This window comes from Muntiacus reevesi, chromosome 5 (assembly GCF_963930625.1).
Source record: "Muntiacus reevesi chromosome 5, mMunRee1.1, whole genome shotgun sequence".
Taxonomy (NCBI): Eukaryota; Metazoa; Chordata; class Mammalia; order Artiodactyla; family Cervidae; genus Muntiacus; species Muntiacus reevesi.
Window position 1 is genome coordinate 75242947 of NC_089253.1, and position 25478 is coordinate 75268424.

General features: G+C 39.8%; 2 protein-coding genes across 2 annotated transcripts in view; one reads left to right on the plus strand and one right to left on the minus strand.

The window, feature by feature from the left end:
- Positions 1-19560, plus strand: part of DNAH14 (dynein axonemal heavy chain 14) — a 324938-nt gene extending 305378 nt beyond the window's left edge. Inside the window, exons 72-78 of the mRNA XM_065937125.1 lie at positions 994-1154; positions 2153-2349; positions 8336-8448; positions 12188-12327; positions 15163-15326; positions 18799-18945; positions 19345-19560. Coding sequence (XP_065793197.1) covers positions 994-1154; positions 2153-2349; positions 8336-8448; positions 12188-12327; positions 15163-15326; positions 18799-18945; positions 19345-19560 — 1138 coding nt within the window. The remainder of the gene's footprint in view (positions 1-993; positions 1155-2152; positions 2350-8335; positions 8449-12187; positions 12328-15162; positions 15327-18798; positions 18946-19344) is intronic.
- A 1786-nt stretch (positions 19561-21346) lies between these two features.
- LBR (lamin B receptor) overlaps positions 21347-25478 on the minus strand; it is a 28680-nt gene continuing 24548 nt past the window's right edge. The window contains exons 12-14 of the mRNA XM_065935538.1: positions 24344-24424; positions 24118-24240; positions 21347-23393 (exon numbers count right to left, since the gene is read on the minus strand). Of these exons, the coding sequence (XP_065791610.1) occupies positions 23233-23393; positions 24118-24240; positions 24344-24424 (365 nt within the window). The 3' untranslated portion in view covers positions 21347-23232. The remainder of the gene's footprint in view (positions 23394-24117; positions 24241-24343; positions 24425-25478) is intronic.

Sequence of the window (25478 nt, forward strand, 5' to 3'; positions counted from 1 at the left end):
GTTCCACTGAGTAACCCTCCTTTAATGTCAAAAACAAAGCATAATGACAAAGTTAGGAAAATGTTAGTTCATGAAAGTTGTAAACTGTCTCAGAAGCAGCTCTTGTTGTTGTTGTTCAGTTACTCAGTTGTGTCCAACTCTTTGCAACCCCACAGACTGTAGCACACCCGGCTTCCCTGTCCTTCACCATCTTCCCTGTCCTTCACCACATCCAGGAGTTTGCTCAAACTCATATCCATTAAGTTGATGATGCCATCCAATCATCTCGTCCTCTGCACTGTTAGACTAAATACACAGCTTATTACCAGACTATCACTTACTTTGAAGGCCCACACTCATTTTGCTGTGTGAAATCTGCAATGTTTGCTGGAAAACCAGTTCCCATTAGTATATACAGTAACAGAGAGATGGAGCTCAAAAGAGGTATGCCCCCTCCCCTCTTCATCCACTGTACAGGGAGGTCCTATCACCTCCCTGAACCCTGATTTCCTCATCTGTAAAAGGATTCCAAAGAGCTCCTCTGTCTTCAGTGTTTTTATGGCCTTGCTTACTACTACCAGACCCATACACATGCTGTTCTGTCGCCACCACTGAGTGTGTTACCAGGAAGCCCTGTGTATGAACATAGAGGAATCTGACATGCAGTTGAATAACCTATCAAGCTACTGAAGCATCCTCTGTCTGGTTGCCTCCTTGTTTGCATCCCAGTCTTGGTACTTGTTTCATGCAAATGCATTCAGATGAATACTTTTCAAAGAAACCTTAAGAAAACTTTAAAAATATGTATCTCCTTGCAAATGTCTGAAGTGCATCGGGCAGTTTTCTCACCTGCAAAATGAAATGAACTCCATGGTCTCTGTAAGTCTCCGTGGTCTCCATATCACAGTTCTGTGGCTCTGTGAATTTGGGTTTACCTTCAGATGGAGCCTACCTAAAGGGCCCTCCCAGATTAAACAGGCCTGTATCTCCCTTTTTCTTTTGATTTCCTTGCAGTCATGAGAAGAGCAAAGATGAGCTGGTTATGGAAATTTTATCAGACATGCTAAAGCGGCTGCCAGTGTCTGTAGAGAAAGAAGAATGGGCTGGAACTCCAAGCACGCTGAAGTACATCATGTTAAGCCCCATCTGGGAGTCTATTCATAAAGAGCCCAAAGGTACGCATGGGACGTGACCTTCCTCCCCTCACCCCAGCCTCCTCAGGAAAGGACTCCAGCATCAGGAGGACAGAAGTTATTAACAAAGTGGAAAGGCCGATGTGAGATGGAAAACTAACTCCGTAATGCCCTCTTCTCTCTCCAAGCTGGGTGATGGGGAGTAGAAGAGAAAATGATGGGGGCAGGGGTAGACAGGGGGAAGGTCCATGACCCCAAGACAAAAAGTAAAGAAGTAGTAACAATGTAGAAAACCAGAAAGGAGCAAGTCTGCTTGAGAAATTCTACAGAGCTTTTAAGTCTCTGTCCTTTTTGCCTCTCTGCCTGATGGCACCACATTTTGGGCAGGGAGATTTAGATGGGCTCTCTGACCCTCTCCAAGCTGGGAGACGTCTTAACTCTGAGGAGCAAAGGGGAGGGAGGGATGGCAGATTCAGAGGAGACAGAGCAATCCTCGTTATCCAGAGTTGTCTCCACACCCAGCTCTGAGAAGCCAAAGTGTTGGACTGTGGTAATTTGCCCTATTAAATTTTCAACATCCATACTTTAACCCTTTAAAGAGATTCAACTTTTACTGTTCATCTGAAACTGTCACAACGTTGTTAATAGGCTATACCCCAATACAAAATAAAGTTTTTTTAAAAAGATTCATTTTGAGCCTACAAGCTAAACTAATGGTTGGAAAAAAACAAAAGAATAATAATATTTCATGACACAAATATTTCATGAAATTCAAACTTGAGTGCCCACACATAGAGCTTTCTTGGGTTGCAGCCATGATTATTTGTTTTCACGTTTTTTATGCCTGCACCTGCTCAACATTGGGAGAGTTGAATATCCCACAAAGCCTGGGATATTTACTAACTGGCCTTTTGCAGAAAATAGTTTTCAATCCTTGGGCTACCCACATCAAACTCCTTTAATTTTCAAAGCTTATTTCTCTCCAAGTAAAGCCTCATCTTATCTGAAAGATGCCACAGTTTTTTCTTTTTTTTATCCAGGCTATGATCCACTTATCCACTGTGTCCTGCTAACCTTTTTGATCCAAGAAATTGAAAGATTTGATCAGTTGCTATCTATTATACATAAGTCTCTGAAAGATCTTCAACTTGCTATAAAAGGAGAGATTATTCTTACCCAAGAATTGGAGGAAATATGTGACTCTCTTCTTAATATAAAAGTGCCCAAATTGTGGCAGGTAAGCAATTATCCTTTCCCATTCACTTGCTTGATTGAAATAAATGCCCTGGTTCTAGGGAAAGGTTAAGTTAACTATGGTATAGACTCATGATGAAATATTATGTATCCATTAAAAGATTTTGACTTTTATATATACTTTTGGTGTGAGTATATATTAATAAAATCTGAGAGGGCAATTTGGCAATTCTACTTAAATAAATTTATCTAAGAGATATTTGTTGCAAGGCTTTTTACGTTTCAGCATAAAGCTGAAAACAACTCTAATACTTCTTAATGGAAACCTGGTTAGATAAATTATGATATATCCAAATAATAAGGTATGTGTTGATATGCTAGAAAGATCTCTAAGATGTATTGTGAAATTTTTTTAGGTTTTAGAACACTTAAGTCATTTTTAAGGATTATAAAAATATGTATACTTCTATAAAATACACACTTACATAAATATGTGTAAAAACACATATGTTTTAGATTCAAGAAACCCAAGTTAAAATTTTGAAAGTTCCAAAAAAGCCAAAAGCACTGGCCTGACAGCCTCATCCCACCCCCACTAGGGCATCCAAGAGGCACATCAAGGGAGATGGGGCTGCAAAAAGTTCCACAAAGAGAGCATGGGCCTGATAGGGACCAGCTGGTGCCCAGCACCAAGACGAGCTCGGGTCCCAGGTCAGCTCCAAGGTAAACTCACTGCAGGCCTGGGTCTGCTGGGAACCAGTGACTGGAGGGAACCAGGCAGCTGTGTACAGTGGGATGAGAAGAAGGTGGGAGTAAGGGGATGTCGCTTGTACAGAGGGCTGGTGGCTGTAAAAATTGCTTTTGTAAAGTAGGAGCTGGGGGTGAAGTGTGTGCTGCCTCAAAATTCTGGCCTCACTTAGCCCCTTTGCCCTCTGGCAATAAATTGTTTCTATAAGCCAAAAAAAATTCTATGGGAAAAAAAAAAAAAAAAAAAGATCATAAGAACATATCCAGAATGCAACCCAGAGAGACAAGAATGGAAACTGTGAAAGAGCTATGAAGATTCATAGAGGACAAACAGACTGTCCAACATTAGTTTGAAGTTCAGAGGGGGAGAAGAGAGTGGGTGAAACAGAGGCAATGATTAAAGGAGTAAGAGCTGAGAATTTTCCAGAATTGATAGATATAAGAAGTTCAATGAATCCCAAGCAGTATACATCCTTTTTAACTTATGCATAGATACATCCTAATGAACCTGCAGAAAATCAAAGAAAAACTCTTCAAAAGCAGCTAGAAAAGGGTAACTTTCAAAGGAATGGAAATGGTATCTTCATTGTGTCAAAAGAAATGAACTGTTAAACTAAAATTGTATATACAAAACTTTTGTTTCAAAAACAAAGCTAATGGGAATTTTCTGGAGGTCCATTGGTTAAGCGATGCAGGGAGTGAGGATTCTTAGCTCCCTGGTGTGGGAGCTAAGATCCCACATGCCTTGTAGCCAAAATAAAATAACAGAATCAATATTGCAGCAAATTCATGAAGACTTTAAAAATGGTCTGCATCCAAAAAAAATCTTTAAAAACAAAAATGAAGATGAAATAAACCAAAATGAGAAAATGCTGAGAGAGTTCATCATTAGCAAATGCTAAGGGAAGCCCTGAATGCCTTTCCTCATTTCCAGCAGGAAGGTGGAAGGAGGTAAGGGGGGAAGCTCTGAGACGTAAGAAGGAATGAAGAAGAGGAAAAGTGGTAAACGAGGTGGTGAATAAATTTTGACAAAAATAAAAAGCAACAACAATATTAACATCCAGTGGGATTATTTTTTTAAAGAAGGATAGAATGTTGGGCATTCTGAAATGCAAACAACAAGAACAGAAAGGGTCAACAGAAGCCAAGGTTGGGGAGGATACAGAATTTTTAGTCTCAGAGAAGGAAGTTAAAAGTAATAATAACCCATAGATTTTTACAGATTAAGTATGCATGTTGTAATTTTTAGGGTAATCACTAAAACAATTGAAACAAATTGCAGAGGAGGGAGAAATGCTTGTTATATTGTTTTGTGAATAAAAAATTTTTAAAGATTCAAAATGGCATATATAATATAATCTCAGCAATATAAAAAGTATATAATCCTATGCACATGAGTATCAAGAGACATGTACAAAAGTATTCAGAACATCATTATTTATAATGGCAAAATACTGGAGACAACTAAAATGTGTCATCCACAATAGGATGGAAAAATATATGGTATATTCATATGTTAGACTATACCAACAGTGAAAGGGGATGAACTACAGCTATAAGCATCAGCAGGATATGCTCAAAAATAAGGATGAAATCACACACAGACACACACACAGTCAATTCTTATTATTTGTGATTTACATCTTTGTGAATTTGCCTACTTTCTAAAATTTATCTGTAATCAAAAGGTATGCAGACACATGAAAAGATGCTTAACATCATTTATCATCAGGGAAGTGCAAATCAAAACCACAATGAGGTATAATTTCACACCCACTAGGATGGTTACTTCCCAGGTGGAGCAATGGTGAAGAATCCATCTGCTAGTGCAGGAGACGCAAAGATACTGGTTTGATCCCTGGGTCAGGAATATCCCCTGGAGGAGGAAATGGCAACCCACTCCAGTATTCTTGCCTGGAGAATCCCATGGACAGAGGAGCCTTGCAGGCTTCTGTTTATAGGGTCACAGAGAGTCGGACACAACAGAGCACTCACACTCATGATGGACAGAAAAATGCAGACAATAATAAACATTGCAAGGATACAGGGACATTGGAATCTTCATATACTGCTCTTGGTAAAATGGTGTAGCCACTTTTGGAAAACAGTATTTTATTTCCTCAAATAGTTAAACATAGAGTTGCCATTTGACCCATCAGTTCCAACCCTAGGTATATTCCCAAGAGAAGTTGAAACATGTACCCACACACACACAAAAAAAAACTTGTCATGAGTGTTCACAGCAGCATTATTCAGAGCCAAAAGATAGAAGCAACTCACATATTCCTGATGAATGGACAGAATCCTGATGAGTAAATTATATGGTTTGTGAATTATATCTCAATAAAGGTACTTTTAAAACCTCTAATAGAAAACATAGAGTTTAGAGAAAGCAATGACAATTACAAATACTTAAAAACTGAGTGCAAGCTGTGAAGAGAATTGAGATATTGGATCTGCAAGCTGCACATACTTAGAATCATAAGACTTCACATCTTGCAAGGATCTAGGGGTTCCTCTGCTCCATTATCCTTATTTTACAGATATGGAAACAACAGCAGAGAGGCTTCGTGACTTACTAAGAAAGTTAACTAGTGAAAGGGCTGGGAGTCACATGAGTTCAAATTTAAGTTGAGAGAGCATGGCTCAGTTGGAATCCTCTAGGTTTAGTTTCCTATGGGGTGAAATGAGGGCATATCTGACCGAATGGCAAGAGCTAAAATTAGCCAGGGAGAAATGTATGGCTTGAACAATTAGGTGGGCAATAGTTCCATTTAGAGACAGAGTGGGCAGAAACAGAGGCTGTTCGAGGTCAGATGCTGACATCCTGTTTTGGACATGAAACATCTCGAGAAGTTAGGGGAGGCTTCCAAGTGAAGCTATCCAGGAGAAAGTGGATGAGAGTGCAAAGCAAGATATCAGTACTATCAGCTTAGAAAAAGTAGTGGAAGCCACAATGAATTAGATCTGAGAGAGAGAATGTAAAGTAGGGAGAGAAGAAGGGTGAGGGAATATTAGGCAACACCACCAGAAAGTGAGGGAAACAGGAGGAATCAAAGAATGAAACCTTAGAAGTAGAGTATTCAAGAGAAAGTTAGGATTGAGTGTGGACACAGGAGTCAAGGCAGAAGAGGGAGGAAGTAATCAACTTAGTCAAAAGCTGCAGAGAATACAAATTAGGCAAATGGAAGGGATGAGTCTAGGGTGGGGTCATGAATATGGAATGTATAAGGTCCTTGATGACTTCTAATGAAGACACAAAATGACAATAGGTTTGGCAGGCAGTGGGAAGAGGGGACAAGAGTCAATGAAGTTGTTCAAGAAGCCTGACTAGAGAAAAGATCAAGCCTAGAGAGCTACAAGGAGCCTTTTCTGCCTCCTTTGCAACACACAAGTAGGGTGGTGTTTTTATTAACTTTTCTGAGGAAAATTTTACAATGACAGTTGTATATATTTAAAGTGTATGACATGATGATCTGATATACATATACATTGTAGAATGACTACCAAGGTCAAGATAATTAATGCATCCATCACCTCACATAGTTAACACAGTTAACTTTTTTTTATAGTGGTAAGAATGATCAAGATCTACTCTCAGCAATTTTTAAGTACAAAATACTATATTATTACTATGCTTTAGATCCTCAAAAGTTATTCTTCTTATAACTGAAAATTTGTACTCTTTGATCTACATTATCGTATTTCCCCTCCCATCTACTTCTGGCAACCCCCATTTTCCCGAGGAACATTGTTTCTATACATAATTTGTATAGAGTTTTTATCATGAAAAGATGTTGAATTTTGTCAAATCCTTTTTGTGCATCTATTGAAATTGCCAGGCGAGTGTATGCTCCTCGGTTTTTGTCTCATCACAAGGATTTGGAGTGACGGACATTAAAGACCCTCTCGGCGTGTCACAGCTCTCAGGTCTTGGACAGACCGTGTTATAGCTCTTCGAGAAATCAGTTACAGCTCTATTTTATTTAGAAGATAGCAGGAAAATCCATCTTAGAGGCATGAGGGCATGTCGATTTAAAGACACGAAAAGAAGAGTGCCCCATTGCACGGGAGAGAAAGAGAAAGAAAGAAAGAGCGAGCGAGCACACACACGCGTGGGAGAGAGAGCGAGAGCCCTTTGGCGCCTCTTTTTGGTTTTTTTTCTTCCCCCTGGGCCTGCCCTATGCAAATTGGGCTTAATCAGGAGTGCTGTTCTGCCTGAAGTCCTCACTCCCGTCCTCGGACCTTCCTTTGACCTTCTTTTGTTCTATTTTCTTGGGCTTTTCCCTTCCTTGTCTTTTAGCCACCGCCATTTTGGACTCCTGTTTTCTATTCTAACTACCTAACAAAATGATCATGGGATTTTTATCCTTCCTTCCTACGTTGTGGTGAATCACATTTTTTGATCTTCATGTTTACCCATCCTTCCCTCCCAGGGCTGAATCCCACCTGATCACTGTTTATGATCCTTTTAATCTATTCTTGAATGCAGTTTGCTTTTCTGTTGAGGATCAAACAAGCAGGATTGCGTGTTAGGTGGCTTGTGTATTTAAGACAGAAGAGTGTGTTAATAAACAAAGGGACGGAAAATGGAAGTTGAAGCTTTGGAAAAGCAAAAATACTCCAGAAGTGCTGTGCAGTGCATAGGGGCAGGAACCAGCTTGACTCAAAACTGGACGGAAAAGGGGAGGGGGGGAGACAGTGGATGGAGATTTATAGAATTTTATATAGGGGAAGGCCAGAAAGTTGAGATTACTTAGACTTAATGGCCTATGAAGGTAATCTTCCCAGATAAGGGGAAGGAAGTGGGTGGGTAGAGGGGTGGGCAGCAGAGAAGACTGAAGAACCTGAAAAGAATGAGGAAAGACTAGCCAGGATGGAAACTTGCAAGTGTTTTATCCAAAGCACTGTTAAGATTGTGCTGATTTGCCCTGGTTAAGAGTTTTCAGATTTCTCACTCAGTGCTTTTAGTTGGAAAATATCATCCTCTTGCCAAGTTATTTATTTCTGGCAAAATGGCAGTGGCTAAAAGACAAGGAAGGGAAAAGTCCAAGAAAATAGAACAAAAGAAGGTCGAAGGAAGGTCCGAGGACCAGAGTGAAGACTTCAGGTAGAACAGCACTCCTGACTAAGCCCAATTTGCATAGGGCAGGCCCAGGGGGAAAAAAAATGCATAAAAATTGAGTCTGTCACCAAAGTGTACAGATATATTCTTAATGACTTCAAAGACAAAATCTTAAAGAAAAAAAAAAAATGATGTGCCTGTTTCTCAATCCCAACAGAAACATGCCTACAAGTCATGTAAAGCCCTGAGTTCCTGGGTGAATGACCTCATCCAGAGGCTGAACTTCTTTAACACCTGGGCCAAAATGGCGTACACCGCAATGCATCATCGGTATGTAGAAAGGCTGCTCTATGTTTCTGCATCATTTTTATTTGGAGCTTAGTGCTTTCACCATGTAATTTCACATCCTTGGCCTCTGAGTTCTCACTGCAACATGTGAATTTAAACAAAAGAGGTATTCTTTTTTTTTTTTAATTTAAAAAATTTTATGGTATTTTATTTAAGGTGCAAATGTGTTAATATCAGTATTTTTTTAAGAGTTTGGAGTTTTTTTATTTTAAAATTTTTAATTGAAGGATAACTGCTTTACAGAATTGTGTTGGTTTCTGCCAAACATCAACATGAATCAGCCATAGGTATACATATGTCCCCTCCCTCTTGAGCTTCTTCCCATCCCCCTCCCCGCTCCACCCCTCAAGGTTGTTACAGAGCCCTGCTTTGAGTTCCCTGAGCCATACAGCAAATTCGCATTGTCTATCTATTTTACAGATGGTAACGTAGGTCTCCATGTTACTTTCTCCAAACATTCCACCCTCTCCTCAAAAGGAGGGATTCTTATCTTCAGTTTAGGAGGAGGAAGCAGAGACCTAAGAACTGGAGAGTTCCTTCCAAGGTCACTCTACCCTAAGAGACAGAGGTAGAAACAGAACCTAATACATTCCTCTTTCTGTTATGCTACACTGTGTCATGTGACACGAGCAGGAAGAAATGTGAAAAGATATAAAAACCAATTACATATAATTTTTAAATTTTTTAATACATGTCACAAAATAATTTGAAAGGCATGACAGTAGTTCACATTTAAGGAGTGCCTCACAGGGTGTTGGGCTTTCCAGGTGATTCAGTTCAGTTCAGTTCAGTTCAGTCACTCAGTCGTGTCCTACTCATTGCGACCCCATGGACTGCAGCATGCCAGGCCTCCCTATCCATCACCCACTCCCAGAGCTTGCTCGAACACATGTCCATCGAGACAGTGATGCCATCCAACCATCTCATCCTCTGTCATACTCTTCTCCTCCAGTATCAGGGTCTTTTCCAATGAGTCAGTTCTTTGCATCAGGTGGCCAAAATATTGGAGTTTCAGCTTCAGCATCAGTCCTTCCAATGAATTCAGAACTGATCTTCAGGATGGCCTCTTTTAATTTCAGTATTATTGGTTGGGGCATAGACTTGGATTACTGTAATATTGAATGGTTTGCCTTGGAAACGAACAGAGGTCATTCTTTCATTTTTGAAATTGCGTCCAAGTACTGCCTTTTGGACTCTTCTTGACTATGATGGCTACTCCATTTTTTCTAAGGGATTCTTGCCAACAGTAGTAGTTATAATGGTCATCTGAGTTAAATTCACCCATTCCAGTCCATTTTAGTTTGCTGATTTTGAACTTCCATATGTTCAAGCTGGATTTAGAAAAGGGAGAGGAACAAGAGATCAAACTGCCAACATCTGCTGGATCATCAAAAAAGGAAGAGAGCTCTAGAAAAACATCTACTTCTTCTTTATTGACTATGCCAAAGCCTTTGACTGTGTGGATCACAACAAACTGTGGGAAATTCTTCAAAAGATGGGAATACCAGACCACCTGACCTGCCTCCGGAGAAATCTGATGCTGGTCAAGAAGCAACAGTTAAAACTGGACATGGAACAATAAATTGGTTACAAATAGGGAAAGGAGTACATCAAAGCTATATATTGTCACCCTGCTTATTTAACTTACATGCAGAGTACGTCATGAGAAATGCTGGACTAGATGAAGTACAAGCTGGAATCAAGATTGCTGGGAGAAATATCAATAACCTCAATACACAGATGACACCACCCTTATGGCAGAAAGCAAAGAAGAACTAAAGAGCCTCTTGATGAAAATGAAATAGGAGAGTGAAAAAGTTGTCTTAAAACTCAACATTCAGAAAACTAAGATCATGGCATCTGGTCCCATCACTTCATGGCAAATAGATGGTGAAACAATGGAAACAGTGACAGACTTTACTCTTTTGGGTGCCAAAATCACTGCAGATGGTGATTGCAGCCATGAAATTAAAAAATGCTTACTCCTTGGAAGAAAAGCTATGACCAACCTAGACAGCTTATTAAAAAGCAGAGACATCACTTTGCCAACAAAGGTCCATTAATAAACTATGGTTTTTCCAGTAGTCATATATGGATGTGAGAGTTGGACTACAAAGAAAACTGAATGCTGAAGAATTGATGCTTTTGAACTGTGGTGTTGGAGAAGACTCTTGAGAGTCCCTTGGACTGCCAGGAGATCCAACCAGTCCATCCTAAAGGAAATCAGTCCTGAATATTCATTGGAAGGACTGATGCTGAAGCTGAAACTCCAAAACTTTGGCCACCTGATGCTGGGAATGAACTGATTCATTTGAAAAGACCCTGATGCTAGGAAAGATTGAAGGTGGGATGAGAAGGGGACGACAAAGTATGATACGGTTAGATGGCATCACTGACTCAATGGACATGAGTCTGAGTAAACTCTGGGAGTTGATGATGGACAGGGAGGCCTGGAGAGCTGCATTTCATGGGGTCGCAAAGAGTCACATATGACTGAGCAACAGAACTGAACTGAACTTTCATCAAGAGGCTCTTTAGTTCTTCCTCACTTTCTGCCGTAAGGGTGGTATCATCTGCATGTCTGAAGTTATTGATATTTCTCCAAGCAATCTTGATTCCAGCTAGTGCTTCATCCAGCTTGGCATTTCACATGATGTATTCTGCATATAAGTTAAATAAGCAGGGTGACAATATACACCTTGACATACTCCTTTCCCAATTTGGAACCAGCCTGTTGTTCCATTTCCGGTTCTAACTGCACACAGATGCTTCTTGACACGTATACAGATTTCTCAGGAGACAGGTAAGGTGGTCTGATATTCCCATCTCTTTAAGAATTTTCCAGTTTATTGTGATCCACAAAGTCAAAGGCTTTGGAGTAGTCAATAAAGCAGAAGTAGATGTTTTTCTGGGACTCTCTGCTTTTTCTATGATGCAATGGATCTTGGCAATTTAATCTCTGGTTCCTCTGCCTTAGTGGTAAAGAATCCACCTGCACATGCAGGAGATGCAGATTCCAATCCCTGAGCTGGAAAGATCTGGAGAAGGAAATGGCATTCCATTCCAGTATTCTTGTCTGGAGAATCCCACAGACAGAGGAGCCTGGTGGCCTACAGTCCATAGAGTCACAGAAAGTCAGACATGACTGAGAATGCACACACACAGAGTGTCATTTTTCAAAGCATTTTGCTCATACTAATCGACTTCTCATAGTAACCCTGTGACATGAAGTAGGTACTATTATTTATCATTCTCATTTTAGAGATGTGGAAATTGACACAAAAACATGGAGCAACTTGCCCAAATTTTCACAGCTAGAAAGTGGAAGTATTGAGATTTGAACCCGGAAAACCTAGTTCCAAAGTCTATACCAAACTGTCTCTTTCACCATTGAACTATAAGTGAATGCTACTGTTTATCTTCTTAGAGAAGGCAGTAACTCAAACCCAATCTGCAAGATTCCACAAAGCCCAGTCAAGATTCCTACTGTAATAACCACATCACTTGTTAATTGCTTTCCAGGGCTTTGTGTTCTCAAAAGCTTTAAAGCCATAGCTGGTTTTCATTAAACTACAGGATAAGAGTCCAGAGAAGGGGGAGAGTTTGAGATGAAAAGGGAAGGAGGAATCTAAAAGAGGCTGGAAGAAATTGCTCACATCATCTGAAAATGTGCAATTATTATACCTCTAACCACACCAATCTGTGGTCTGCCTTCCAATAGGTATATGAGACATGTCACAGCTTGGAAGCACTGCAGCACATCATGTAGCCAAGACCCCAAATATCCCACTGAGCAAAACAGTGAATTCTCTGAAGGATTTCCTGCAAGATACTGGCTCCCAGCTTTCTTCTTTCCACAAGGTGAGCATGAGAACCTGGACCAGCCCTATACCTGATCCAGGCAAGTCTGTCCCCAACACCTCCACCAGCACTCTCTCTGTCCTCTTCCTCTCTGGGATGAGAGGTCCCTAGGCTAGCCCTGCTCCCCCACCCCCAACACACAAACACACACACACACACACACACACACACACACATTTACAGGTACCAGGTCCTCTCGCATGCACTAGAGCAGTCTCTCTCCTCCCTTCCCATTCACGTCCTTCCCTTGCCCCATCTCCTCAAGCACCAGAATAGACCCACATCTTTGTCAGACCTCACCCTCACCCTGGCAAGAGTCTCCCTTCCTCATCTCTAGGTCATTAATTCTATGAGGTCAGAATCCAACAAGATTAGATGCCTCTCCAAAGTCACTGCATCTTAAGAGTGGACTCCTGGAGATGGGCACCTGCCCAAGGGATTGATTCTGTGCTTCAGCCATCTCGTTCATTTATTCATTTAATAAGAATTAATGAATAAATGTTTGTTGGGTCCTAGGCCCCACCAGATTGGCACAAATGTCCAGCAGGAAAGACAGATATTCAGCCAGAACCTGTTGCAATAATGTATGGTCAGGGAGTAATGAGAGTTGTAAAGGGGCCGCATTAGTCTGTAAGATCCACGAAGGCAGGAGCCAGTTCCATTTTTATTCCCTATTGTATTCGAAGCACCTAATGTAGCCCTCAGCACCAAAAAAATTCTCAGTAAATATTTGAAGAAAGAGTAAGTGCATTTCTGAATGAATATAAGAATAGATGAATATTCTTAGAGCCTAAAACAGGAGGACCTAAACTAAGGGTCAGGGAAGGGAAGGCCACTAAGGAAATAACTTCTAAGATGAGGCTTGACGCTTCCTTCTTACCAATTAGATACTATCCAGGTAGGGACAGAATAAGAGGACAGCAGTTAGCACCCTTAGTACTTACTAAATATAGTACTTACTAGTACCAGGCGCCAGGCACTCTCTAAGGATTGTGTGTATGTGTGTGTGTGTGTATGATTCTTAAAATTTTATTTACTTATTTGGCCCCACTGGGTCTTTGTTGCTGCCTGGGCTTTTCCTCTAGTTGTGGAGAGCAGGGTTTGCTCTCTCGTGGCGCATGGGCTTCTCACTGCAGCAGTTGCTCTTGCCGCAGAGCTCGGGCACTGGAGCGCTCGGGCTTCAGCAGTCCTGACACGTGAGCTCAGGAGTCGTGGCTCCTGGGCTGTAGAGTGGTTCAGTGGTTGTGGTGTATGGGCTCAGTCGTCTTGCGACAAGTGGGATCTTCCCGGAGCAGGGATCGAACCCGTGTCCCCTGCATTGGCAGGTGGATTCTTAACCACTGAGCCACCAGGGAAGCCCAGGATTTTGTCTTTATTAAGTCATTCAATCCTCATGAAAATCTTATAATGTTGTCACTATTATTATCCCTATTTTCAGATAAGAAAACCTAGGCAGAGAGACATTATAATTTGTCCAAAATCCCACAATAAGCGACTGAGCCAAGGTTCAAACTTAGCCTATCTGACTTGGAAATTCACATGTTTAACCACTGCACTAAACTACGAATAGCTTTTTATCAGAGAAAATAGCATCCTCTCCTGGAGCATTTAGCCTTCTGAAAGGGGCACAGAGAGAGGTCACTTCTGGTTGGGCCTGTAGAGATGGTCTCTTGGGCCTTGAAGAATTGTAGGGAAATTTGAGAAAGATTATCTAAGGCTGAAGGCTGAACAGAGGCACTGAGTCAGGCCCAGTGAGTAGGTATTTAGAGTAGAAGAGGCATGCCAGTATGACAGGCTTTAAATTGCGCAGTCAGAAGAAACTAAAACTCACTCTGGTGTGGTGGCTTCCAGGCAGCAGCATTACATGATCAAGTAGAATGGAGTTACTCAACTGGCAGTTTATGCAGAACAAGAATTAAACAAGAGAAAAGGAGCTGGTGGCAAGGAGAACAGTTAAGAATTCTGTTAGGTATCTTGGTATCAAGCTACAGAAGGCAATGCAAACTTGTGTAAGCAAAAGTGGGCAAGTTATAAGCACATATAAGTGGAAAGAAAGCCAAAGGGGTCTGGCTTCAAGCATGGCTGGATTCAGGTAGTCAAAATCCTCCATGTCACTCTCAGGCTGCCTCCTCATGTCTCAGCTCTGTTTTTGCTATGGCTTGGTCTCTTTTATTTTCCTCTGCTGCACATAGCCTTTCTCCATGCAACCAAGGGAAAAAATGGCCACAAGAAGTTTAGCACCTCCAGAGGAAAAAGGGCCTTCCTCTTCCTAAGGTCCATACGGGTCTTAGTTGTGGCATTTGGGATCTAGTTCCCCAACCAGGGGTCTAATCCGGGCACCCTGCATTGAGAGCATGGAGTCTTAACCACTTATCACCAGGGATGTCCCCATATGTCATTTCTTGAGAAAGGCTCTGACACACTTGGGTCTCGGCTTTTGCCCCTGAGCCCCATGTTTGCTGCCAGGAATATGAGGTACTTTGATTAGCCAAGACTGGGTCAAAAGTGATCAGGTCCTGGGATCCATAGCCCCTCTCTTCCCATGTGGAATATGGGAGGGTCACTGGGCCTACAAATGCTCTCATGTTTCCCAGGAAGCTCATGCTCCTGGCCAGACTAATATCCCCAAGTCCTGAGTGAGGCAGTTGGATTTATACTCTCCTCCCATCCAGCCCCTTCTCGCACATACCACGGGCGTTTCCTGACACTTTCTTCTCCACTCTTCCCTTCCCATGAGATATCAATATTGTTAATCCCCACGGGAAACTTTTAGACAGGCACAGCTTCTGAGTCCCTGAGACTCACAAGGAACTTGGCACATGTTTTTCTCCAAAGCCTTTCTTATCACTGTGCTTCAAGACTATGGACGGTCCCAAGGAATATCTACAGATGCCCTGACTTTTACCCACCATGTGATCTCGGACACCACCGACGTCAAAGACGAGGAATTCTCCATAATCATCCAGAAGAAACTCAACATAGTCAGGAGAGCCTTTAAGGTACTGGAATACTGGAATTCTGAATACTGAAGTACTGGAATACTTCAGAGGTTGGAAAGGATAATCATTCATTCGTTCAATCCATCCATCAATCATTCCCTCAACAAACCTTCATTCCTCATTTACCAAGTGCCAGGCCCAATACTAGGCACTAGAGCATGGTATAGTCTTCCTTCAAGCCCAAATGTCATTAAATGCCATCTCTCCCACTCTGCTTCTAGGGAGTTGGGAAGAATTATAAATATATTAAGTGAATAAAAGATTTAGATAAATACAATAAATGAACTTTACAACTCTCCCCTGACATAAATGAAGACGGAATACTGTTAGATCAGGATTTGAAGATGGTATTTCTTTCTTTCTTAAGATTTTTTTTTAATGTGGACCATTTTTGAAGTTTTTATTTATTACAGTATTGTTTCTGTTTATAACTCTCCCCTGACATAGATGAAGACTGAACACTTCTATGTCAGGATTTGAAGACGGTATTTCTTTCCTTTTTTAAGATTTTTTGATGTGGACCATTTTATGGTTTAATTTATTATAATTTTGCTTTGGTTTTATGTTTTGGGGTTTTTTTTGGTCATGAGGCATGTGGGAAATTAGCTCCCTGAGCAGGGATCGAACTCAGACCCCCTGCATTGGAAGGCAAAGTCTTAAACACTGGAAGCCCCCAAAGGTAATATTCCAAACAAATACTGGAGTGTTGAAGTGGGTAGCTATTTCCTTCTCCAGGGGATCTTCCCGACCCAGGGATCGAACCTGGGTCTCCTGCACTGCAGTCAGATTCTTTATCAACTGAGCTATGAGGGAAGACCTGAAATGACTTAGCACGCACCTTATTTCACATAGCATAATGTCTTTATAATGTCATCTATGTGGTAGCATGTGTCAGAATTTCCTTCTTTTTTTAAGACTAAATAATATTTCATTGTATGTGTATACCACATCTCAACTCAGGCCGCCATAACAAACACCACAAGCAGGATGGCCTAAATAACAGAAATGTATCTTCTCCCAGTGTTGGAGACTGGGAGCCTGAGATCAGGGTGCCAGCTAAGAGTTCTTCCTGGCTTGCAGACAGCTGTCTTCTAGCTATGCCCTCACCTGGCCTTTCCTTGATATGCATGTGTGGAGAGAGAAAGAACAAACTCTCTGGTGTCTCTCCTTATAACGATATTCATCTTATTGGGTCAGGAACCCCCCATTCATATGACTTTAATTGCTTCTTTAGAGGCCTCATCTCTAAATATAGCTACTCTGGGCAATAGGGCCTCAATTTATAAATCTGAGGAGGATACATATTTTGGCCACCTGATGTGAAGAGCTGACTCATTGGAAAAGATCCTGATGCTGGGAAAGACTGAGGGCAGGGGGAGAATACCCCTGATGAACACCAATACCACTGATGAACATAGATGCAATAATCTTTATGGGAATGTAAAGTGATGCTGCCACTATGGAAAATAGTATGGCGACAAAGAATGAGATGTTTGCATAGCATCACTTACTCAATGGACATGAGTTTGAGCAAGCTTCAGGAGATGGTGAAGGACAGGGAAGCCTGGCATGCTTCAGTCCATGGGGTCACAAGGAGTCGGACATGGCTTAGTGACGTGACTTAGCAACAAAAGACTTTTAGTCCACAACACCATATTTTTTCCATCCATTCCTCTGTCCATAGACGCTTGAGTCGATTCCATTTGGCCATTGTGAACAGTGCTGCTACAAACATGGGTGTGCAGACAGCTGTTTGAGTCCCTGATTCAGTTCTTTTGGGTATAGATCTAGGAGCGGAACTGTTGGATCATATGGTAATTCTGTTGAAATTTTTGAGGAAATGCCATACTATTTTCCATAGTGGCAGCATCACTTTACATTCCCATAAAGATTAGTGCATCTATGTTCATCAGTGGTATTGGCCTGTAATTTTTTTTTTTCTCTGTCCTATCTTTTGCTGGTTTTGGTTTCAGGGTAGTGCTGGCCTGGTGAAATGAGATCCAAAGCATTATTTCCTCTTCAATTTTTTGGAATAGTTTGAGAAAGATGGATGTTAACTCTTCTTTAACACCCTGTGAAGCCATCTAGTCCAGGATTTTGTTTGTTGGCAGTGTTTTGATTATTTCATTACTGACTCAATTTCATTACTGGTAATCAGTCTGTTAATATTTTCTATTTCTTCCTGATTCAAACTTGGGAGATTGTACATTTCTAGGAATTTATTCATTTCTTCTAGGTTGTCCATTTTATTGGCATATAGTTGTTCATGGTACTCTTTTCTGATCTTTTAAATTTTTGTGGTCTCATTTGTAACTTCTCTTTTGTTTCTGATTTTATTTGGGCCCTCTCTCTTTTTTTCTTGATGAGTCTAGCTGAAGGTTTATTGATTTTGTGGTACGTTTCAAAGAATCAGCTTCATTGATTCAGTTTCATTGATCTTTTCTATATTTTTAGTCTCTATTTTACTTACTTCTGCTCTGATTGTTATTTATTTTCTTCTACTAACCTTGAGTTTTTGTTTGTTCTTTTTCTAGTTCCTTTAGATGTGAGGTTAGGTTGTTTGAGATTTTTTTTGTTTCCTAAAGTAGGCTTGCATCAATGTAAACTTGTCTCTGAGAACTGTTTTGCTGCATCTTGTAGATTTTGGATCATTGTGCTTCCATTTTCATTTGTCTTAAGGTATTTTTTTAATTTCCTTTTTGATTTCTTCAGTCACCCATTGGTTGTTTAGTGGCCTATTGTTTAGTGTCTGTATGTTTGTGTTGTACAGGTTTTGTTCTTGTTAGTTTCTAGTCTCTTAGCATTGTGGTAGGGAACTTGACATGATTGCAGCAATCTTAAATTTAATGAGACTTGTTTTTATGGCTCAGCATGTGATCTATCCTGGAGAAACTTCCATGTACTCTCAGACCACTTGCTCCTTGTAGAGAAGAACCTCTGCAATTGTGATTACCCTCCCCGTTTGTGGTCTGCCTACCCTACTGCATTTCTGCCCCTCTTACCTGTCTCATTTTGGTTCCTTCTTTACATCTTGAGTTGCAGAAAATCTTTTCTACTGGTCTTCAGATCATTCTCATCAATATTTGCTCTGTAAATATGGTGTGACCACAGGAAGAGGTGAGCACAGGGTCTTGCTACTCTGCCATCTTACTAGAAGATTGACTTGTTTTGTCATTGTTTTTGCTCTTTTTAAAAAGTGGCCTAAGGATTACAATTCTAGAAATTTGAAGTTTTACTGTATTTGAAATACTTGTCAATCCAGGATCATCATATGTAGATCAAAACCTACAAATCGCTCATGCTCTCAGAGAAGGAAGAGAATGAAGTGCGTACCTTAGAACCTGGCAATGAGTACCTCTACGGTAAAGTACTCACCTTAGAACCCACACGGCAATGGCAGCTGTAGATGCAGCTTCTATTAAAGGGAGCATCTCATCTGGGACCCACTGACACCACCTCTCTTTGTTCTTAGGGCACAGACCCCACACATGTTGGAGTTCACGTCTTTGGTTTATTCATTGAGGGGGCAAGGTGGAATCACAAAGAAAAAATACTAGAAGACTCGCTACCTTGTGAGATATGTTGTGATTTTCCTGAAATATACTTCTTGCCAACAAAGGTAATCTCCCAGATGTTTATCACAAAGTTTTAAAACACTGAGCTTTCCCTCAGTAGTACCAACCACTCCTTCTACTTCCCATCCTTATGATTTCACTAGGGAGACTGGCTGATATACTTCAGACTACAGACATGTAAAATAGCCCCAAATACTCCTAAAACCTAAAATAGATGCTATACAAACATCTAGTGTGATTTCTCAAGAATACATACTATAAAGCTATACTAGTAACTCTAAAAAACTCAGGCATAATTCTATATGCAGTTACATAACCACATAACCACCTAAAGTTAAAAGTATTCAATTTATAACAAACTCCCCAAATCTAGTGTAAAAGAAATGTGAGCTACTGGCTTACTTGAACTGTGTAATTTGAGCATTTATTTATTTATTTTTTAGATTTCTACTGAAAGATCAAATGCGTCTAAGCAGACAGAGCCAGAACTCTATACTTTTGAATGCCCAGTTTACCAGACACCTGAGAGGTCGGGTATTTTGACAGCTGCTGGTTTATCCTCAAACTTTTTAACATCTGTGTACTTATCCACAAAGAAACCTCCTAGTCACTGGATCACAACGCAGGTTGCACTGCTGTGTGAGGAGAATGAAAAATAAACTTCCATAACAAACCATTTAATTGTTGACTCTAACCAGTTACATGCTTCAAGACATTCACATGTAAGACAACATCCTTCATGAAAAAAATCTGTGTGATCAAGGCAGATTGGACAGTACCATCTCTTCCTTCCATTTGTATGTGAAAACTTTAACATGCAGGGGAAGCTCCCAGCTGCTTCCATTCTAAGCAATGTCCCTGTGGGTGGGCTCTCCTCCAGGTGAGAGAATATGCCCCCAGAAAGCGGGTCTGACTTTTCTAAAAGGGAAAGCCACGGCAATTAGCATGATATTAGGGCATCTAATTCTTATGAAGTTTTTGACTTTAGAGTGATTTCTGCAATACAATAAAACATATACGTGAAGAGCAGTTCTTTGGAATACTTTCCCTGGCTGCTCTGAGAGAACACAGAACATGACATTGTTGGCCTGGCTGCAGACTTTTGAGACAAAAAAGTTTCTTCCCTTAAAGAAATGATCTTGTTCTGATTTCACCAGATTTTCTCTTTCCACTGAAAAACCAACGCTGAGAATTCAATGTCAAAACTGGATGAAAAATGTGAAAATTGCATGTCAAAATGTGTTTCTGTAGGTAGATTTTTATTATTGAGCACCAACTATGCTGAACACTCATAAAAATTCCTATACCTTCAGGCCACCTATGTATTATGTGGTGTATCAATCTTCATACATGAAGAAACTGGTGCTCCTAGAGGTTGAGTTACCCGAGCTCACACTGCCAGCAGTAGGGCTTGGATTCAAAGCCATGTTTGTTGTCACATTACCTCAGCAGTGGGCCCACTGGCAGAAAACAAATCCCATGTTTCCACAAATGAAGATCAAACAATCTCTTCTGTCTGTTAGAAGGGGGAGAAGAGGTTGTGGAGAAGGCTCACACCAGAACTAGACTCTAATAGCCATGAACAAAATATTAACATCTACTTACTTTTGTGTCTAGGAAACTGCACTGAAAGTCACATTATCAAAAGCATATATTGAGAATCTAATTACACACAGTATTGCAGAAAATAATTATAAAGACCTAGCCCCTGTCATTCAGGAATCAATAAGAAAATGACAAAATATAGGATTTTAACAAAAGAAACAAGGTGAGGTCTTATTTGGTCCAGTGAATTAATTAAAATAGTTTTAGGAATTATCCATGGTTTGCTAAAACAAAACAGTCCATGAGTTATAGAAACCACCAATAAGCAAACTCTTTTCCTCAAAGAGTACAAAAATAAGACCAAGAATCACATGATGTGACATTTTTAACTTCCTTGGTTTTGGAGTGTATTCTGACACACCCACTTTATGCAAAGTCATTTCACACTGAGAAGAGAGATAAAGACACGGTGTCTGATCTCACTGACACACAAATGTCTCTCACATACATGTACTGGTTTTCAAATGCACTTGGGTGCATTCGTAATTAATACAAATTCATTTCAAAGTATTACTGAGTCTATGACACTTTTGATCATTCTTCTGTTTTCTCAAAGAACAAATACTAAATCTATGATCACCATCTGCAGGTTGAGACCCTCCACTAACCCTTTTCAAGCTCTGATGTCTGAGAACCTTGATGCAAACTGCAGTTTGCCAGGGATCTCAGTCTACCTTTAGGATTGCTCGTGGTCCAGGAGGGACCCAATATAGTCCAGGCACTATATTTCAGTGACTGGAATAAACTAGGGGTTGGGTGGGGAGCAGTAATCTAAGGGTTCCTGTTTTGGCCCCAACTTTGATCCCAGAGTTACAGCCTGGAAAAAAAACAAGAGAGAGATTCCAAAGTGGTCAAAGCAACATCTTTATTTTCAACTTTATTTCCAAATTAAAACTTCATTATAAAACTTGTCAAAAAAAAGTCAAAAACAAATTAAAAACAAATTGTAGCACTGTGTTGGTAACAGCCCTTTTATCATTAACAAGGAAAGAATTAATAATCCTTCCTCCTCCCCTAATGCTTCACTGGTGAATGTAGTATAGAACAAGCTGGGACAACATTTTCTGATGCCAGAAGAAAAGCATAAAAAAACTGCTTGCATACATCAGTACTAATAAACACTGACAATTTCACCAAAACCACATTTAAAGATTATAGGATGTGGAATGCTTGAGCAAACCAACTTCATGATCACGTCAACACAAGCACAGTTATATACACTTCAAACTGTAGCACAGAATAAACACTGCATATCTAAATGGCTCATATATAAAATGTATAATGGAAAACCCCAACATATAGACTATATTTATTAGATTTGCCTATGTTTAAGATACTGAGAACAATTTAACTCTGAATATGAAAGCTTAGTGAATTTGCTACTGTTCCATTAAAGGACAATTAATAATGAGACTATATCAACTTAAGTAGAATTTAATGGCTAAAGCTACCTTATGCACATCTATTAAACTAAAAGAAATGATTTTAAACTATTCCCTTAAATTGCTTTTAGATAAATAGATTTCGAAAGATGAACACAACACTCCTTAACAGGGAGTAGTTTTGTAAATATAAAAGATATGCAAAATACAGTATACACTGCATGAACTAACAGTAGCAAAAACACAGTTTAATTAAAAAAGTCAAAAACATACAAAAATATTAGCCTTTCTGGAAATGGCAAACTTTTAAACACCAATCTGTGTAAAAAGGTTTAAATAGTGATGTTACTCCAAAAATATATATTTATTCTATTTTTCTATTTGCAACAGTTTATAAAGGCCAACAAACACCTGCAATTGAGGTAGCAAAGCCAAATTCACAAACTTTGGATTAGGAAAAAATATCCTTCCTATGTTTTAATAGCATCTTTCATACAATAGTAAATGAATTCTCCTTGTTTCAAAATGTTTAATTAACATGTATTACTTTACAAAACTTAATTAAAATACTGCAAATGTTTGTTTAAAAGATATTGGGTTGGATAAAAAATTCATTCAGGTTTTTTATGGAAAAACCCAAATGAATATTCTGGCCAACCCAAAGTTAGTCTGAAAATTATTTCACATTCAAAACACTATACAGAAAAACCTGAAGTCATCATATATTACATAAAAGCTATGTATTTACAGTTTCAAATGCAGTTTTAGAAGCTGAGGTTAAGCAAACCACTACTAATGGTCTTCATTAAACAGTGTCCACTATCAGTTATTCCCCTTCCCGTACAGCATTGAACAGACAATCGGTTTTTACTTTCAAATCACGTAACTAGAAAATGATTTAATTTAAAGGGAAACAAATGAAAATTCTATCCCCTTAATGTAAGAAAACATAAATGAACTTTAAAATGTAACAATGTTTTTATTTAAGACAAAAACCAAACCAACTGGACAAAAGAATCAAAATTTGAAAGGTAATCAAAAATCCTGAACATCAATAGTATTCAGTGCATTTATAAGACTGTTTTATGTTCTCAGATTTTTAAAGATTAAAAATTTCATAAGAGTGCAAATTCTATTTATATTTTCCTTATGTTAATTGTTATGATTTAATAAACATGGCTACATGAAAAGACTTACTACTTGGCTCTATCTATAGTCCTGCCTGAAAAAGAAATGTACAGATTCTGTCAGTGCAATGAGAGAAGGTTCATTTTGGACTTTTTTTTTTTTTTTGCAAACAGAAGATAGAACTGCAGGAGTATTCTAGAGGGCACCAGAGCAGAATCAGTAGATGTAGGGGAATATGCGGTAGGGGACTCGCTGGCAGTACTTCTCCCATGCCAGGCCATACTTCTTCCTACAGTGGTGCTCATCGCGGGCTTCCCGGTGCACCAGCAAGATGGTGAAATAAATCACATAGAAATAAGGCAGAATGTGATTGAAACCTGGGGATAACAAAAGTAAACAGTACCTCGTATTTTTATTTTTCACTACACAACTACACAACTTTGTTTCCTGCGCTTCCCCAATAGCCTAAAACTGGGGCATCCCATTACTCCATTTTCTCCAATAATGGGGGAAACAACTAAACCAGTTCATAAAATCCCACTGCTGTGTGGCAGAAGGTAGTAGTTGAATTAAAAGCTATTCAGAGAAGAGTGACTAATCCATCCTAACAATCCTTCCTAATCAGAACATCTGTCCTTCTAATTAAAGCAAACCTCTCCATTTCCTCCCCTCTGGCGCTCAGGGTAGAGAACTGCTGGCCATCACCGCAGAGCAGGGCAGACAGCACCGCAGGCTGTGGGTGGACCCAGGCACATACAGAGCTAGGTGTGCCTTTTCTTAAGAACCAGATTTTCAGAATCCATGCACAGCGAGTCATGAATAAAAAGTTAATTCCTACATAGTCTGCTTAGGAAAAAAGCTACCAGATACAGTTGAAAACAAAGTTTTGCTTGCAGGATTTTAGAGTAAAACTTCATGCTCTGTGAATTCCTAATTCCCCTCAGACACAGGATGAGTGAGGTGCTGGAAACAGAACACAGCACTCAGTCGGGGAACAAGAAACCCCAACCTCTAACAGAGACAACGCCCAGACCCACAGAGGACAGACATGTGTGGGCGGCCTGGGAAAGAGTCCCATCCGCTCTCTTCCTGAATGCTTACCACATGGGAGGGACCACGCCAGGGCCATGATGAGATCACCCAAGTAATTGGGATGGCGAACGAAACCCCACCATCCAGAAACAAGAAGATTTTTTCCCGTGGAAGTATAAATGGTTTTTAAATCTATACAGAAATAAGAAAATACATGTTTAATGATCTATAGACAAGCAGAGACATAAAAGCTCTACGTAATGCAAAAATATAATAAATATAAACCAATACTTACGTGCAAGCCTTGGATCAGTGGGATTCTTCCGGAATGCATTTTTCTGGGAATTTGCACATCGGAAGATTACAAATCCGCATACTGTAATTTTTTAGAAATTTCATTTGTTAACAATTTACATACAATCTTTATTTTAAAGCATCTGTAATTTCATTTAGAAATGATTCCTGTGTTCCAAGGAAATGTCCAAAGTACAGAAGAGTCTGATTTCTTAAGAACAATTAAAACCCTCTCAATCTCAGGATGACAAAAGAAGATCCAATCCTGATATCTCACTATCTTACAGCTTTCCTCATCTATCTGGGGACACCTTGAAGGCAAAACTAATAAATATGCATTATTATTCATGGTGCATCCATGAATAAAATCTACTGCAGCCTACATTACAATAAAATCAATACTGGAGTTCATCTGTTAGTTATGATATCTACTGACCGTAACATGAATGCTTCATTAATAAAACTATAGCTCAGAATCTGCACCAGAACAACAGCACATAAATATTAATATATGCTGAATCCCACTGCAAGCCTCTTAAGCTGGTAGCTTTATTTCAGATTTCAAAGTGTCAAAACTAAGAGACCCTGACATATGACTATGTATCATCAGTCCTCAATAAAGTAGTAAAAAATAACTCTACTCCCTATTTTTAGCTTAACCATAAAATAGACATAGCCTGTCTTGAATAACACACAGGCATGTGTTAACCAAACCAATAGTGAAACTAAATCTTAATTTCAACAGAGACTTGAATTTTTCTTCTACCATAGATATTAGTGTAGCATAACTAGCAACATTTGAAGTTCAGTGCTCATTTTCCCTGCCCTCCCTCTGGTGGACATGTTTAATGAACAGTGTAACAAAAGAAAAAACCCATCCTGAATCTAACCTGCTACCATCAGTCAAGCTGTACTCCTCACTCTTCCCCACCATCCTGGTCGAGCTGTTCCCTCCATCTGATGTATCTATCTCCCCATGTCACTTTCACCCACCCAACAGTCAGATCAAACACCACATTCTCCAATAAGTTTACAGTGATATTTCCCAGAGAGACGTGCTCTCTACCTTAAACTCCCATCATATTTGCTCTATTAGTCCCTCCTCTAGACTCTTCCTCTGGCTCAATCCAGTGTCT